The sequence below is a fragment of the Crocodylus porosus genome, unplaced genomic scaffold (assembly GCF_001723895.1).
Source record: "Crocodylus porosus isolate Cpor-Errol unplaced genomic scaffold, CroPor_comp1, whole genome shotgun sequence".
Classification (NCBI taxonomy): Eukaryota; Metazoa; Chordata; order Crocodylia; family Crocodylidae; genus Crocodylus; species Crocodylus porosus.
In genome coordinates, this window is record NW_017728947.1 from 3028542 (window position 1) to 3046102 (window position 17561).

At 40.1% G+C, this 17561-nt stretch overlaps 1 protein-coding gene across 1 annotated transcript in view; it reads left to right on the forward strand.

The window, feature by feature from the left end:
- The first annotated feature begins 2475 nt into the window (after window positions 1-2475).
- Window positions 2476-17561, forward strand: part of LOC109320746 (mucin-5B-like) — a 49543-nt gene continuing 34457 nt past the window's right edge. Inside the window, exons 1-10 of the mRNA XM_019551005.1 lie at window positions 2476-2577; window positions 8447-8518; window positions 9904-10165; window positions 10499-10613; window positions 11403-11493; window positions 13365-13474; window positions 13905-14121; window positions 15591-15716; window positions 16201-16318; window positions 16930-17068. Coding sequence (XP_019406550.1) covers window positions 2505-2577; window positions 8447-8518; window positions 9904-10165; window positions 10499-10613; window positions 11403-11493; window positions 13365-13474; window positions 13905-14121; window positions 15591-15716; window positions 16201-16318; window positions 16930-17068 — 1323 coding nt within the window. The 5' untranslated portion in view covers window positions 2476-2504. The remainder of the gene's footprint in view (window positions 2578-8446; window positions 8519-9903; window positions 10166-10498; window positions 10614-11402; window positions 11494-13364; window positions 13475-13904; window positions 14122-15590; window positions 15717-16200; window positions 16319-16929; window positions 17069-17561) is intronic.

Sequence of the window (17561 nt, forward strand, 5' to 3'; positions counted from 1 at the left end):
TCTTCACTGGTGGTGGGCTGACCCAGGAAAGTGCTTCCAGTCCCAGAAAGGGGCAGCCAGAGAGGAGTGAGCAGCATCCTAAGAGGGAAAACACTGAAGGGCTCTCTGGCCAGAACCTCTTGGCAGAGGAGGTCTGCGGCAATTGGTGACAGTGGTCAGAGGACCACCCAGTGAGCCAGAGACCATGACTGGAGTCCTGTGATCAGCATGCCTGGAGAATGATGGTGAGAAAATGGTATTTAAAGGTTTGCTTTTGGTAATCGGCTTATAGGGAAAGTAGATACGCATTAGAGTAATGGTTCCGGGCAATAGGAGGGTTAATTGATGTCTAAAAAGCCTGTTTGTGATGAGAGTTTCCTCCAAGGCCCACTGTGTCTGCTATGGGCAAGCAGTGAACAGACACACAGGATGGGAAATTGAAGACATGCACCACACTGTTCCATAACATAAAATAAGGTAACGCCAGGTAACAGTACCTAACTTCAGGGCCCTTGGGCTTTCTGGTTTTGGAGGAACAGACTAAATTAGGAGAAGACTGGGAAAGCCTGAACTAGGATGTGTGCATGTGATGGGTTTGTGAAACAAAGGAACATGCTGACAAGACAAAATATGAACACTATGACAACCACACAGAGACCAATCAATGATGCCTAAGATGAAAAGTTATCACAGGAGGAGAAAAGATATGAAAAAAGGGATTTCAGAGCAGCAAAGGAGCCCCAAGAGGGGAACCCAAGGCCACCATGGACAGAGGACATACCACCAGCCCATCTCGCCCACCCTACTGTGGGGGAGGGGAGTAGGACCTCGACCTCCAACCTCTAGGCTGCTGACATTTGGCATTCAAAAGAGAACCTCAGAGTGAAGCTCATGTATTGGCCAGACATACCTTGACCCTGATGACAGCTCTAGGACTGATAGATATAAAATTATTTGCATTATTCTTATCTGCTATCACCATGCATCAATAAATTGGCCTATTATTGAATGGAAAAGTTGTGGTTGATCTGAAAGTTTGGGGTCTGTCAGGAACAAGGTATCTGAGTCATAAATCCAGTACCAACAGAGAAAAGAGAAGAAAGCTTGAAGGATTGAACAGCACAAAGCTTGCAGTCACAAGCCAAACATGAGTGGGCATTTTGCTTTCAAAATTCATTCTTCTATTATTTCCAGGACTATTTCATGAAAGCCATCAGGGGGATTTTCTTTTCCTAGGGGCATGAGTAAGCTTGAAGATATTTCTTTTTGTTTAGTCCCTCTAACACTTATTGACAAGGGAAATGATAAAAGAAGGAAGGAGAATTCCTCCTGAGGATAATGTATGTCTGCTTAATTGATTCTTACAGTGATGAAACTGTCAAAATAACTGGATAAAGAATATTTATACAATAACCAATAGTGTGAACTGATGGATGAAAGGACACCTATACAATGAGTGATGATAATGATGTTCTGAATTAGTGAGAAGTGACATTATAGAACCTAGCTGAATATTTAATAGCCACGCTGGGGTGACCGGCATCTGGGGTCTGAAAGGAAGGGGATGCACCCCTGGTGCAGGGTGTTGTGGAACATGCTGGATGTGGTAAGCATGGAGTGCAGGGGAGATGGAGTCCCACAAAGATAGCCCTCCCCCCAGTAGACCGTAGTTTATTCACCCCATCAGGACCATCTTCCTAATTTGCATAATATCAAAGTCATGGTAGTCAAGCATAAAAGAAGAACTAAACTCGAGGGGGAAAGAATTTGATGTCAACAGGCAGCTGGGTAAGGAAGTAGCAGCATTCCCTACAGTCTTATATCATCCAGTAGCAGGACATCAAGCCAAAGATGACACACACCTTAAACACCTACCCTCGACAGTCTCCCATAAAGGTGAATAATGCTTATTGAAGAAATAAGTTTTCACTGCATGTATTTACACAATAATTGTCATTTTCCTAAGTGCAGGACCCTCCAAACCTATCAATCTGTTACTTTTGACAAAAAGAATATCTACACCATGAGGCAAAAAATGACTTCTCAAATGAGAATTGTCCATCACACATGAAAGTTTGGATCCTGCTGAGGGTTGAGAAAGAATTGTTTTCTTGCCAGAGAAGTGATTGGCATCATTTCCAGTAATAAGAAACTTAAATGGTTACCTACATATCATCTGAAAAACCACAGTGACTCAAAAGATCCTTGAGTTTTTTCCAGGATCCGCTATTAGTGGGCGAAGAATTACTCTTCATTGCCATCTGTTTTGTATTTCTTCATTGGACAGAACCTTAATAAAACAATACTCCTCCTTAAATGCAAACATGATTGCCTGCTGCTGAGAAAGGAAAAGCATCCTCTGTTTGTCCAGTGCATCTGCCCAAGACTCCACCTTCTTAGACCCTGTGAAACAATCTGGGAATAAAGCCAAACTCCCTTACTATATAAGACTCTGAGAGTGCAGGTGAGCTAGTCCTCCTGACCAACCTCTGATAACGTATCCTTGTACCAAACTCCCCTTCAGAATGGGGTTTGGTAGGGGGATACAAGTGCCAATATGGGCCCTGTTGTTAACAGTCTGTTTTGCCCAGCAAGAAGGTAAGAACCCATTCACTTTTCATTTTATAGCTTGCAAAGAAAAAAAGGAAGTCTGAAGTTGATTAGATTTATTAATATAAACAATTGTACTTATTTTACTTTGTCACCTTTTAAACAGTTTCCTTAATATTAAACAAGATTTCTGTGTGCTTTTTTCATTCTTACTATGTCCATTAAGTCCTTAATGCCTGCATATTAACAGGATTGATTTAATTGCATGTTGCCTGAAGCCAAGATATTTAAGTGTATTTGGATTAAGACAGCTTTCAAGATCCAATCAAAAAAGATAATTCTCCATCACCTGAAACAATGAAAATCGTGATCTCAATTAAACCTTTTAAAAAGTACTCCTACTGAGTTTTGTATTAGGACTGATGTTGAATTTTATATTTATGTTGACACACAAAACAGCAGTAGGCCAGACAGGTGATCAGTCTAGTCCAGGATGCTGGCATTGATGGTAGCCAGTACCAGCTGCATTAGAGGAAGGTTCAAGACAGCATGAATCAGGTAGTAAAGGGGAAACTCAAAAAGTACTTTCTTCCTAATGCCCCGCCAAAGGTTTGAGCTTGGTTTATACCCTGAAGTATCACAGTTTATATCCTTTTCAAAATATGTGTGGGGTGCGCTTTTCAGCAGTTGTTGGAATTTGAGATTTTTTTGTGATCCATACACATGTCCGTTTCTTGTTTTAAATTCTTCTGAGAATTTGGCCTCAATGGTAATCTATGGCAAGAAGTTCCATCCATTAATTATGTACTATCATCTTTCAATATGTCATCTTCTGTTCATAATGATTGTTCCTTTGTCTCTAAAAGAGAGGGAGAATGATGAGAGGCAGTGGATGCAGTAGCATGAATTCAAGGTTTGCCCCCAGCTTGCGTCCTGGTGGCTACTACATTTAACATCTTACTCAGAGAAATGCCCCAGAAATCACCCATACATCTTTTCTCTTTTACTTATCATATTTTAATCACAGACAATTGTAAATGCAGCAATTTCAGGCTATTTTAGTTTTCTCAAAGGCTAAAATGGCAACTCATTGAATCAGCTAGTCTGCAAGCTTTCATTTCAATCACTGCACTTCAAAATCATTCTGCAACATACTTACTAATAAGTCCAGGCCCCCTGTGAACAGAGAAGCTCATTTTTGCTGTATTATAATGAATTGTAGGGGGCACTGTGATGTGGACAAATAAAGATTAGGTTGAGGCCATCAGACTTCTTTTTTCTTGCATCTTATTGTTAAGCAAGTGTCAGTCTCATATTCTGAGTGACTGAAAGGTAATGGCATAATCTTCCACCACAGACACAAATGGCAGTTTTGTTACCAGTTTTCACAGAAGTAAGAGCAGGTCCTAGTATGCTGTGCTTGTATGCAAATCTGGGACTGTATCCTCATTTTTATGCAAAACTCCCACAGACGTCAATGGAAGTTTCATTCATAGATTGACAGCAGGATATGCTTTTGACAAGTAGTTCAGAAGTACCTGCTAATGCAACATAGAACATTATTTCTTACCTGGCAAAAAGTAAGCTGCAGATCCCAAGAGGTATTTCATTTCCTAATGTTTAACAACAAGCAATGCAAGTGCTAAATAAACAAAAGAAGCTGAGTTTTCCTTGGGAAAAAATGAAGAGGAAACATATTTCTGCAATGTACTGCCCCACTAGAAAGACTGCTTATATGATAGAGCTGATTAAATACTTAAAGTATTTTGTATAATTTGAAAACAAATCTACAGTTGGTGAGGTTATTCAAGGTGTAAACTGATATCCTTGAGAACACAAAGAGATCCAGAGACATTTTCAGATTTCACCTTCTGATAAGTACAGATTATATCAGTATCTCATGTCCAATGCAATATAGAAGGAATCATGAAAAAAACAGAAATTCACTGTTAATTTTTTCCCTTGGTCACTTCTTTGTTGAGGGTCACTGGTAAGTCAAAGGTGTAAATGAGGAAAGAATAAACTCCCAGAACCAGAAAGGAACATAGGTGTAGTTCAGGTTACCAAGCCTCAGCAGTTCCCCAGCTCTAGGGGTGTTTAGACTATACAGACCCCTCAGGTTTTTACATTCAAGTTCTGCTTCTGTGCACACCCCTAAGCACCTCAGTCTTGTCAGGGCTTGGCAGCTCAGCGTCTAACTTATGATGAAGTCCCTCTGGGACCTAAAAACTACACATTCACCTGCCTGCCTTGCCGGACAGGTTTGATTCAGCAGGTGTTCTCAGAGGGTGCTTACCAGATTGGGCTCTATACAATGTACAGTGGCAGCTTCTGCTGCTTAGAAAAAAAAACCCTACCACTGGAATGGCCTCCCTTGCCCAGAGCCCGCTTTTATTCAGCAGCTCAGTAGTTCGGTATCTCAGGATGTGAATGATGGAGGTTCAGCTCCTTCCTCTGCCCAGGCACATTTAAAGCTTCCTCTCCCATCACCCTAAAGCAGGCCTCCAGGACAGTTTTTTAGCCACTAAACTACAAAGTTGTGTCCACTCTTGTGGACTCTCACTCCCTTTTACGACAAGTAGAGCGTCTTCTGCAGGAGATGCTAAGAGAACTTCTCCTATCAGCAGCCTACTGCCTGGTGATGAGGCCACTCTCCTTGTACTTGGCTGCATTTTAAGAGAAAAACATGACCTCCTCATTTTTAAGGCAAATTTTTAGGCACTTACTTTTAAGCAAGGGCTCTGCACCTTGAATTCCAAGAAGAAGGAAGCCCTTCCCAATAAAGGGAAGAACATAAGCTCCAAGGAGAAGTAGGCTTTAAGACATACCTCTTTTCTGTGCGCTTTCCCTAACCAGCTCAAGTAGCTCCCTGCTCAGAGTGCTGATTTCAGGTGGCTGCTGCTCAGCAACCTGTTTTTGATCTCTTTCTGAGGCTAATAACTCTTCCCATGCATCATATGGAAAGTCTAGGTGTTTAATTTTGGGTTCCATATGAGGGACCATGTACCTGAATGTTAGCTATTGTAGGACATTCAGGGTCACAGCCTAAGAGCTAGATCCGCTAAAGAAGTTTTAGATGCCTGCTTCAAGGACTGTTTAGAGTAAAATACAGAAATGCTGCTGGGAACAGACCCTATACTTCTGACCCTTGCCAGCTGGGTGCCCCAACCATTAGGCTACAGAGTATTGCTTTGCTTTAGCTTCAGTCTGCCTTTTCTTTCTATCCTCATGAACCTTAACTTCCACAACTGAGGGACTCCCCACCCACCATAACTTACAGCCTTGTGGCTGGGGCAGCTGATGGTTAGGCTTAGGAAGGTAGAACAGGTGGCTTAGAGTCCCCATAAGTCCTGCTTGTTCTTCTAAAGAACAGATGCAGGTATCTACCTTCAGGGGAGAATTTCAGTTAGTTGATCTTATATTAACAGGGATGTGCTCCTAGAGCCCTGAATCAGCCTAAGCTTCAGAAGGGTGGATTTATGACTTGCTCTTGTATTCAGTGTTTCCTATTAGAAATCTCTGGGCCATTTAGCATACAAGTTTCTGAATCACCATAAGACGGCATCTAATTTTCTTGGCACTGTATAAAGAGCCCAGATACCTATTTCAGGGTTCTGGATTCCCTGCAGGGGCCAGACACTTAAAAGGAAGGTGCTTTTTAACTTGTAAACGTCCAATCCTACATTGGATCTAAGTCCCTGGTTTTTATTAAGCTCTGCTGTATTTTGGTATTATTATTGAAATACTATATGAGTGTTTTTTTTAATAAAGCCTCGCTAATATTTTCTGGATTTTTGTTATAATTGTCTCCAGCAGTTAAGCAGTAAGGAAACGAATGTGACCCATTAGCAATGGCCATATACCTGCACATAGTATAAAATCTCTTTCTACAATTACCTTTACTTTTATTTTAGGGCACAAAAAGCCATTTCAATAAAATTAATAGAAATATTTCTTTTTATTTCCATGTGGGCTGTCACTACCTTTTTGTGCATCCCTGAATGAGCACCTAGCCATTTTTTATTATTGTAGATTGATTGATTTACCCAAGGAATTTAAATATATGACTTCATATTTAACCTTTTTCTTTGTATTCCTTTGCAGCAGAGCAGATTCCAAGTCAAAGCATCCAAGACACAGAAAATGAGTCTGTTCAGCAGAAACAAGACAGTATGTTGCTAGTTTATATTGTATATATGTGGCCTCATTTTCTTTCTTACAACAATACACATGTAATGATCAACAGTAACCAAAAAAACCCAACCTTCTTCAACAAACAAACAAGGACCAAAAAAAAAAGATATGCATTTTTAAATGATGTACCTATGCATATGCATATACTCTGTATAGTATACATGTATTTATTTCAGAGTTGGGTGTACCTGTAGGATTTCAGTAAAGCCATTCATGATATTTGATTCTCAAGACATAGAAATGACACTCCTTTGAAGTGTAGGCTCATTAGCTAAAGGTCGAAAACAAGGATGGTGTTTTTTGGACATATATCCTATAAAGTATTAAAAGCACAGAACTAAATGTATGCATCAGATCCCACAATGATATAAATTGGCATAACTCCAAGTAATGGTACTTTATAGTACTTACTTTGAAGTAATGGTACTTTATTGGGGTGTGCAAAGTAGGTTCTATTTGATTTGGATTTGGCCCAAATCAGGGACAGTGATTTGATTCATTGATTTGGATCACTGTCCCTGATTCAATTCGGCCAAATCCAAATCCGAAGATTTGATGCTGATTTGGAGAATCAGCAATTTGGACATAGGCACAGCTTTAAAAGTATTTTATACACACCTTGAGGTAGCAGGCGTGGCTCGTGATTGCTGCAATGCTGGGGTGCATGATGCATCCCACTGGAGTAGGGGAACACCTTCTATGTGCTCAGTGGCAAACCCAGCAGTGGACCGGATGCATTTCCAGTGCACTTCCAGGTCCACTGGGGAGTGCACAGGGGGAGAGATTAAAGGGTCCTCTGATTCGATTTGGATTTGGAGATTCAGCCACCAAATTGGGCTGAATCTGTGCCAAATCGAATCAGGGACGGAAGCTTTGCATAGCCCTAGTACTTTACTAATATTGCCCAGTTGGTAATCTGATCTTACCAAGGAGTCTAAACGAAAGAACTTCAAAGGGCCTGAACAGGAATGATGCCATTCAAGATGAATTCCCCTAATAGATTTATTGCCATGTGCATGGCATTTCATTTCATCCCTTTCACTGAAAAAATAGAAGGGGGAAATTGAGCCCTTCATTCACACTGTGAGAAGAAGCAATACTATTAAAATGCAGCTTCTGTTTTATTTTGCTGTTAAATTAATTTACTTATAACCATACTCTCTGTGAATTTTCATATCCAGTACAAGAGGTCTACCATAAAAGGGTCAAATTTAGAAATCATATTATATGATTCTGGCTTTAAATTTTAATGGCAGTTTTTTGCCTGATCCAAAGCCCAATGAAGTCAGAAAGGCCATCATTGATATTAATGGACTTTGGATCAGATCTTTTAATTTTCTAATTTTTCTACAATTCAGGAAACCCCGCTTAACGCTATTTCACTTAGCACTTTTTCCCAATAATGCTCATTTTAAATTAATACCTGATTTTATTTAGCGCTCAGCGAGTTTCATTATAATACTTGTGGTCACCATCTTGGGCCATTAAAAACAATTGCGTCACCATCTTGGGTAGTCGAATACTTTTGGTTTTGCTTAACACTCATTTTGCTTAACACTTGGTTTTTCAGGAACCAATTAAGAGCACTAAGCAGGGGTTGCCTGTTCCTATCCTTCTTCATCAGAAAATGTGATGTGGATAGATCCAAAATTTAATGTGGATTTCCAGAGTTTCTGACCTTTTGTGCTAGCCTTTATTTTATTATTTTATTTCTTCCCTGTAGCTTTTCAGGCTACAACTCCACCTGGAAAGGTGACCATCATCCAGCCAATGACGACAAACCCAGTGATAACAAGTAAGTTAAGCAAATACAGTGTTTAAAAAAAGTCATCTATTTTTATGGGGTGCAGATGCAAAAGTTAAAATAAAGAGGAAGAGAGACTGGTATATGAGAAGAGGGACAGATAAGCAGAGAAGGAACAAAGATAAATAGAAAAATATGATGTCTTGTCTGAATCACAACAGGGAAAGGCAAGCATGGGTGAAAAGCATGGGCAGATTTTAGGATTTTGAAAAGGGGTATGCATACAGTATGGCACATCACCACATATAAAATACAACTCATATTGTTTCCAGTTTAAGAGAAGCTAGTTGCTTTACTATTATGCTAGGCATCTAGCACTATATTGTTCAGTTTCAAAGTCTTATCTTTCAAAGTTTAAGATAAAAGCAAAAACAAATGTAACTATTGAAATGCGCACTAATCTGTTAGATTATATAAAAGTTAAAAAGCACAAGCTATCTTTCCTGAGAGTCTTGACAGTACCTCTACTTCACTGGAAGCTATTTCTATATCTCAGTTAACGTTACCATACCTGAAGTAAGGTTTTTAGCTAAAGCTAGAAGTAGTCTGCAGGGCTGTGAAGTAGAAAAGAGACATTACCATGAATGGCTAACAGGCAGCAAAACTGTAAAAGAAAGATATTTTGAATAGTGAAACATAAGGCAAATTCAAAAATAGAGGGTCATTAACACATATGGAGTAGCGAGATTAGCAGGAATGAGGGAGATGATAATGAGCTGTAAAGTAAATTAACTCTCTCAGCAATAAAATAGAAATGCTACTACCCTCCCAAGAAGTTGACTTTAAACTTTGGATGGGGCAGGAATCAAAGAGGTAGTGCAATACAACCCCCCTGGATCTGCCCTGGTCAAAGGAAAACCTAGGTTAAAACATTGTATTGTCTTGAATACAATATACACGTTTTTCCCTGAAAAAAATCAGCTGCTGAAAACTGTGGTGTGTGTTATAAACAAAGAAATATGGTAATAGCAATTTCTACTGTGAAAGCTCTGCTGAGAGGGGGAGACAGGAGGAAGGACACAAAATTAAGGTTAAATGTGCTCAGGGAGTAGCACAACAAGCACACTGGGTTCCTTTGCTGCTGATACTCAGTTACTTACTGCCGCTTGCCCCTATTTTCAAGGATGTTTCTTTTTTCTTCGTACTGCCCTTCAAAAGCAAGGTGCATGTCTTATTCAGGGATGTGCTTATATAAAAAAATACAATAGCAGACAGATGGAAAAATAAATAAAAGTATATGCTCACAGCAGCTAGGTAGACATAAAATAACATATGAAGGTGAATAAAAGAATAAATTAATTGAAGAAATGAGGGTTTGAGATGAAGGACATAAAGGAGTTTGCAGAAAATTCTTACTGTTAATTTTGAATCCACAGCCTTAAACCCTGCTCACAATGAACGCGTGTGCAGCACATGGGGCAACTTCCACTTCAAAACCTTTGATGGGGACATCTTTCATTTCCCTGGGCTCTGCAACTATATTTTTTCATCTCACTGCAATGCAGCTTATGAGGATTTTAACATCCAGATCAGGCGCACTTCGATCGGAAATGTTCCTACTATCAGCCACATCATCATGAAACTTGAGGGTGTGATTATTGAAATAACGAAGGATTCTGTTCTTGTGGACGGCAATAGGTAAGTTTAGACACATGACATAGCTACTTCCTCAACTTGCCAAAATTTTCAGTGCCATTCTATAAACACCATCTGTTGTATAGTAGTCTTTCCCTTCATGGATGGACACAAACCAAAAGCTCAATCAAATATCATTGAATTCTGGCAAAGGTTGGATTCAGATTCAGAACTATTTTGTGGCTTGGGCTCATTGATTCTTTACACACCTTTTCCTTCCCCAGGCCTTCCTTCTTGGAGAATTCACATTAATGCAGGGTAACAGAAACAAGCTTTTCCTTTTATGCTTTCATAGTTAGAAAATACCTACCCTGTAGGGTTTTTTTTTTCTCCTAGGGTTCAGCTGCCCTCTAGCCACTCTGGAATCCTGATTGAGAAAAACAACATCTATATAAGAGTGAGAGCCAAAATGGGCTTGCTTTTCATGTGGAATGAGGATGACAGTATCTTGGTAAGATTGCATTCCTGAAGCTTCAGAGAATTCATAAAATAATAGACAGTCCAATCAAAGTCAAATTTTCCACAAGTCTTGATTTTATGCAAGTGCAAACTGTGTATTTGTGCATTCTGATTTCATATTTGTGCATACAAACAGCCAATGGATGTGCTAATTCAGTAGTTATATGTTCACAACAGAGAAGCTGTATATATGCGTGGCCCTAAGCACTGCAGTATGGAGATACTCTACAAATCCTTGCCTATCCTTGGGTATACTCATTTCCATCATTTTGGGGGTACTGCTCCCCTGTTAATATTTTCCAAAGTTCTACTTTCATTCATGCACCACTGAAGCAAGCTATTGGCATACTCCTTGTGGGAAGGAGATGAGATGGAAAAAAATCATTTCTATTACATCATTAACATGTTAGTGTTATTACAGCAGGTGCCACTTACCTCCTCAAATTTTATTTTCCAATAGAATCCCAATTTCATAGGACTTCAATTTCACAGTGGATTTGATTTGCTCTCTGGAGAAAGAATAAAGAGAAAAAGGCTGAATATAATACAGATATTACAGTGAAAACTGGGTCTGTATGAATAGCTTTGATTCTATGAATCAGAAATCAAATCCAAACTGAGTCTTCATCCTATCAGGCAGGCTTGAATTAGTTTGCTAAAACATTTACACAGCCCTGATGAAAACTATTTAGGTGCAGCCGGCGCAGCTGCTTTCACTGATTTTGAATACATTTTGCAATGTGTATATTAACTTTTATCAACTTTCCCTCCATCATTTCAGCTGGAAGTGGCTGAGAAATATGCCAATCAGACCTGTGGGCTGTGTGGGGACTTCAATGGCATTCCAACATACAATGAGTTCTTTTCAAACAGTAAGTGTTAGAAATAATGGCAGAATGATGGTTGATTTCTAGCATCTCCGTTCTCTGCATCAACAATTTCTTATGTTCAGTTGAGTCGAGCCTCTTCAGTATTCCTCTTCTATCCTGCTGACAGCCTTGCTCAGAGAATCACCACATTTCAACCTCTAATGGCTTGAATTATATCTAATGCATAGGTAGGATACCCTGATCAATTACGAACTTAATTAATATTTATTTGGCTTATTGCCATTTAAAAACATGAAGTATGTGTACTATCCCTGTTAAAAAACAATTGTATGTCTCCTATCTCCCACTGGTGTATTTATTTCATGTGATAATCAATTAGATGAGAGCCAAATTCTAATAGTCAAGCATGAGTAAGTATAGAAATATATCCTCAGGACCAAAAAGTTAGTGATAAGTTGTAGTAAAACAGTTCATTATAATTTCCTGGTCAGGAAAGTTTCTGTTTAGTTCCATCTTAAACATTCCTGAATGTCACATTTAATAGCAACCTGCTTCTAGATTTGTAAAGTCTAGAAACAATTTTTTAATATATAATTAATATGCAGGCATCAGCGCAATACCACCGTCCTGCATAGTCCAATACCATTCCACATTGTAAATCCAGACTTGCAATACGCATATTTTTCTACACTGTCATCTATCCCTCCATATCCACTGTTTGTCCTCTAACTCGGGGTGGGCAAAATACAGCACATGGGCCTCTGCCACGGGACAGCGTTGGCAACAGAGAGCAGGCACAGGCAGCCCTGAGTGGGCTCTGAATGGCTGCAGCACAGGACACCAGCCATGGGAGAAGGGGGCACTTCCCCCCCTCACTGAGCACCAGCTTGTTCCCCAGAAGCTGCTGCTGAGCACAGAGGAAAGCAGCACCCCGTCGCTGCTGCCAGGCACTGTTTGGTGCAGCCACATGCCCAAAGCCTGTGCCGCTCTAGGCTGCAGTGTGGCAGCTTCACCACCACCTCCGCTGCCCAGTGCAGCAGCAGTGGCTGTGTGGAGCAGCCACTGAGCAGCACAGAGGTGGTGGTGAAGCAGCCGCACCACAGCCTAGCACAGCACAGCCTGCAGACTGTGATAAATTAATATCTCCTGCTTATGTCTCCCAGCAGCTGGCTGTCGGCCTCCTTGCATCTCCATCCATCTTTTTCTCATTTGTCCTATCATTTTCATTCATAAAGCTTTCAGGGAATTTAATCAACCTCACCTTTTTTTCCTGCTCACTGGATCCGTCTACATGTGCTCCCCACAGTGCAGTTGTTATTGCGCCATCATTTAATACATGCTTTAGGAAGTACTAAATAATGGCTCAGTCACAGCCATTACTATGCCATCCTGGTGGTGCACAGTTATTTTTAGCAACTATGTTGCCATAGCAATGTACTATAGCAGGGTAGCTCATCACTATGGCAACATAGCATCGGCATCACAGTTTGTGCCCACCGATGCTACATTGCCATAGCAAAAAGCTATGTCACTGTAGCATCACGTGTAGCTGCACCTCCTGATTCACAATAATCTCACTGATTTAACTCGTGTCTAAAATCTTTTACTCTTACCTGCACAGGCCATTTCCATCCACCATCCAAGATCTAACTTTGAAAGAATGTGTCATTTTCCAACATACCTTCTGTAACAAACTGGGAGTTATTTTCTGCATTTTCCTTTATGGATGATACCATTCAAAGTAAATTGATACTATAGAATCAGCATCTAGCTCTGGATGAAGTGATAACTAAGTGAAAAGACTCTAGGAGAACCAGTTTCCTTGGCCAAACAAGAAATTAATTCCTCAGAGAAGAACAAGATTGAAAGATATTGCATGTAAAATATATAAATTATTAACTGATTTATTTCAGATATCCAGCTGTCTGCCATACAGTTTGGGAATATGCAGAAGCTAGATGGGCCAACAGAACAATGTGAGGATCCTACATCAAACACTGTGGACAACTGCACTATTGATTATGTAAGGGACTTTCTTTTTATTCAGTAGTTTAAAAAGGGCTTGTCCCTTCTACTGTGAAGAGCTGAGAGAAAGAGGATGTATCTACAGATGAGCCTGACTGTACAGTTGTTACTGCGCAGTCATTTAGTATTAGCTTTTAGCAAGTACTAAATGATTGGGCAGTAACTGCCGGTATTGCACAGTCCCAGTGCTGCGTGGGTTGTTTCCAACTCTACTGTGCAGTAGCAGCGGCATCACAGTTTGTCACCGCTGCTGCCATGTCACCCTAATGACAAGCTACATCACCATAGCTCATCACTACAGTGACATAGCGTCTCATGTAGATGGGCCCAGAATCTAATTAAGAAAAAAAACCTAACAAAAATAACACTTTAAGTGGTCCTCTCTGTTTTGTGAACTTGTGAATTAAACACCATTTTCTGCCCCCTAGGAACACATGTGCCGGAAAACACTGACTGGCCCTGCCTTTTCAGAGTGTAATGATCTACTTGATGTTAGCAAGTACATTGAGTCTTGTGTACAAGACTTGTGCCGCTGTGACCAGTCCAACAATGCCTTCTGCATGTGTAATACTTTTGCTGAATACTCCCGGCAGTGTGCCCATGCTGGTGGGCAACCTCAGAACTGGAGAACTCCACAACTGTGCCGTAAGTTGGAGTTAGCCTTAGCAATCTTATGAGTTTGTCAGGAATTATCAGACATATTTTCCCACACATCTCTGGGGTCTGTGTTTTGGAATCCAGTCCCAAACTACATCTTTCCAGGTTACTGAAGGTCTAAGGATATCCTCCCCAGCTCCAGTCCATTAGTCCCTTAAATTCAGAAAGATAGCTATCGTAAACCCCCAAGTCATGTTGGAAAGTACAAGGAATCTTGACGCTGGGGGACTTATGCCTTCCCACTCCTACTCCACGTCTAGCCTAGGGCCCCAAATTTAAGTCCTCCAACAAATCTCACTCTTGTCAACTTCTCCTCTCGACTTCAACTGGCTACTTCGTATCTTTAACTCTTTAGCCCTCATTCCTATCTCCCAAGTAAGCTTTCTTTCCTGTATCACAGGGGCTAGCCAGGATATACAGAAGTCCTTCATAGTCCCAAAGCTTTTTCTCAACCACAGATCTCTTGAGCCCCAAAGTTTTCTGCACACTGCCCAGGTCTCCCTTTTTACCCTTCTGTGGCCTGCCTCTGCCTCCTGATTGGGTAGCCATGAAACTCTGGCCCTAGTTCCCCCAGTGTTCCTTTGGCTTCCTATGTGGGGTTTACAGGCACCATCACGTGAACACACAGGAATTAAAGGTTATTCAGTATGGTAATGCTTTTCACAGAACGTCAGTAGTTGTAGCTACATGCAGACAGCCAGGAAAGTTCACCTGAATTAATGAACAGTGTACATTTAATGGAGTCATCAACATATGAAACCCCTGTGTGGATACAATCATTCTAAAATAAAGTGTTCTTAGTTCAATCTAGCTTATTTCAATGGGAAATTAAATTAAGGCACCTTAATGCTGCCTGAGAGTGTCTACACAGCAATGTCATGTGGGTTTAACTAATCCACTGTATAAAATAATCTACATTCATTTTCCTGAGTGCCTTTGTGTAGACATACTCTGAATTAAACAGTTGTACAGACTATGGAGGCAACCAGTATCTCCTGCATTGAAGTGGGGAGACCAATATTTATCAATGTTGATTCATAGTTATATTCCCAGGGGATAACTAGATTTCAGTGAAATCCACATGATTCAAATATGTGCATTTACTAGGGGCCTATGTTTTTCATATTTCACAAGCAATGAAGGGGTTCCTGCAAAGAGGCCACTGCAAACCAAGCAGGCCAGTGTATATATCTCATAGATCTATGAAGCAGTTTCTAATGTATCGGCAAAAATCCAAGCTTCAAGTTACAAACTCAGCATTATATGATAGAACTGCAGTTTGAACCCATACAATATCACCTGGGATTATCAAACTTCCAAAGCTAGAGGGATGTTTGGATCTGAGGTCTAGTGTAGCCTCCTTTCTAGAAAGAAGGTTGGAATGAATACACATTTTAAGATGTAGCAAATGGTAATTACATTTGAATTAAGAAATCTATCTTTCTTTAAAATTTCAGCCAAGACGTGTATTTTCAATATGCACTACCAGGAATGTGGTTCCCCCTGCATAGACACCTGCAGTAACCCTGAAACGTCTACACTCTGTGAGGAGCACTGTATAGATGGCTGCTTCTGCCCTCCAGGCAAGTTTTCATCGTCTCCCACTTCTCATCTCAAAAAAGATCAGCAGCTATTTGCATGTAGACATTTAGCTGCACTACCATACCTTAGAGCTCCCCCAAAGGTACTTTTCACAGTTAATTTCCTATAAATGTGCAACATCTGGAAAGTGGTAAAGAAGAATTAGAACAATGAATTTCAGAAAGTCTCCCAGTCTAACATCATGACTGTTCTACGGCAAAGGGGTGTCTTTTATACAGCTACTCAGCACTATTCCATTTATTTGCCCTACAGGACTTGTAAGACAAGTGGAAATTTAAACTTTACAGGACCAAATCCTTACATGATGCAATTTAGCATGCTTTACTGACTTCAACAAAGCTATGCCTATTTACAGCTGCCAATGAACTAGTTCCAAAACTATTTGTGGCACTCTATTTAAGGCCAAAAAAAAAATCTGTATGTGTAAATTACCTTTTTTGATGTATTGATTTTTTTATTCATTAGGAACTGTGTTTGATGACATTACCACTTCTGGCTGCATTCCCCTTCAGCAGTGCTCCTGTACCTACAATGGTAACACTTACGCTCCAGGGACGTCTTATTCAGGCGCATGTCACACCTGGTAACTTGTTTCGTTTTCTGCTCTTTCCTACGGAGTGAACTAGTTTCATTGTTTATTAGTTATGAAAGCCTCAGCAGCAACCCTGAAGTGCATATTACTGATATTACTGCAGTTCCTGTGTGAGCTTAGAAACAGAATTTCCCTCTCTTTTTTTAGCACTATTATTTAACATGTTTTTGCATACCATTTCAAGTTGTTGGGGATAAGGAATTGTAATATATAGATTTCTTACTGCTAACTTGAAATGATCTCGCTTTGCTTACTTCTTTGAAGTATTTGGATTTTCACAGAATCATAGAGAAGTAGGGCTAGAAGAGACCTCCAGAGGTCATCCAGTTTAATCCCCTGCTTGAGGCACGATCATCCCTATCGAAACCATCCTCTACAATCTATGATCTAAATTCTACATCAGATTACCATCAACCCTGACACAACACAGACATAACACTAAGATAAGAAAAGGGGTCATTCACACACATTTGCACATTTTTTTTTCCTCTGAAGAAATCATAAAAAAATATAGCAAATCAACACTGTGTAAATAGTTTATAAATGCCTTTCTTCAAGGCTAGTATCACTGATGTTGATTAACTTCTCCCCTTCTCTTCTAGCACCTGCACTGGAGGCAAATGGAGCTGTGAAGACATTCCATGCCCTGGAACTTGTTCAGTAGTAGGAGGCTCACACATCTCCACATATGATGAAAAGCATTACAATGTCCATGGGGACTGTACTTATGTTCTCTCTAGGGTAAGCACCACCAAGTAATCCTTGGTCACAAAATCTAATACAGTTTTATTGAGGTAGGACTAGAAGGGCTGCGAGTATGCAGATTGGAGAAGCTCACTGCATTTGATATAATGTAGAAGAGAACACTGCAAGATTTCCAATAGAAGCAGAAGAGCACTGTACTGAGATAGCATATATTGCACTTCATGCAAAATCAATCTATTATCTGTGATGCTGTAAGTACTGATGTCCAGAACAAATACTGAGGTATTTCCGATTCCATAATGATGCAAACATTAACAAATTATGACTTTTTAAAGGCTGTGTTCGGTTTATCTTCATAACAGTGATACAATTCATACCCTTTTGTAGGGTTGCATCATTTTTTCCATGTTATAATATTTGATACTATCAGTCAGGGCTATGGAATTACTGATTTTGTGGCTAGCTGACAGTTCTGAAAAAGTGTGGGGGGAAGTGGGCTGACACAGAACAATATATATATATTTAAAAT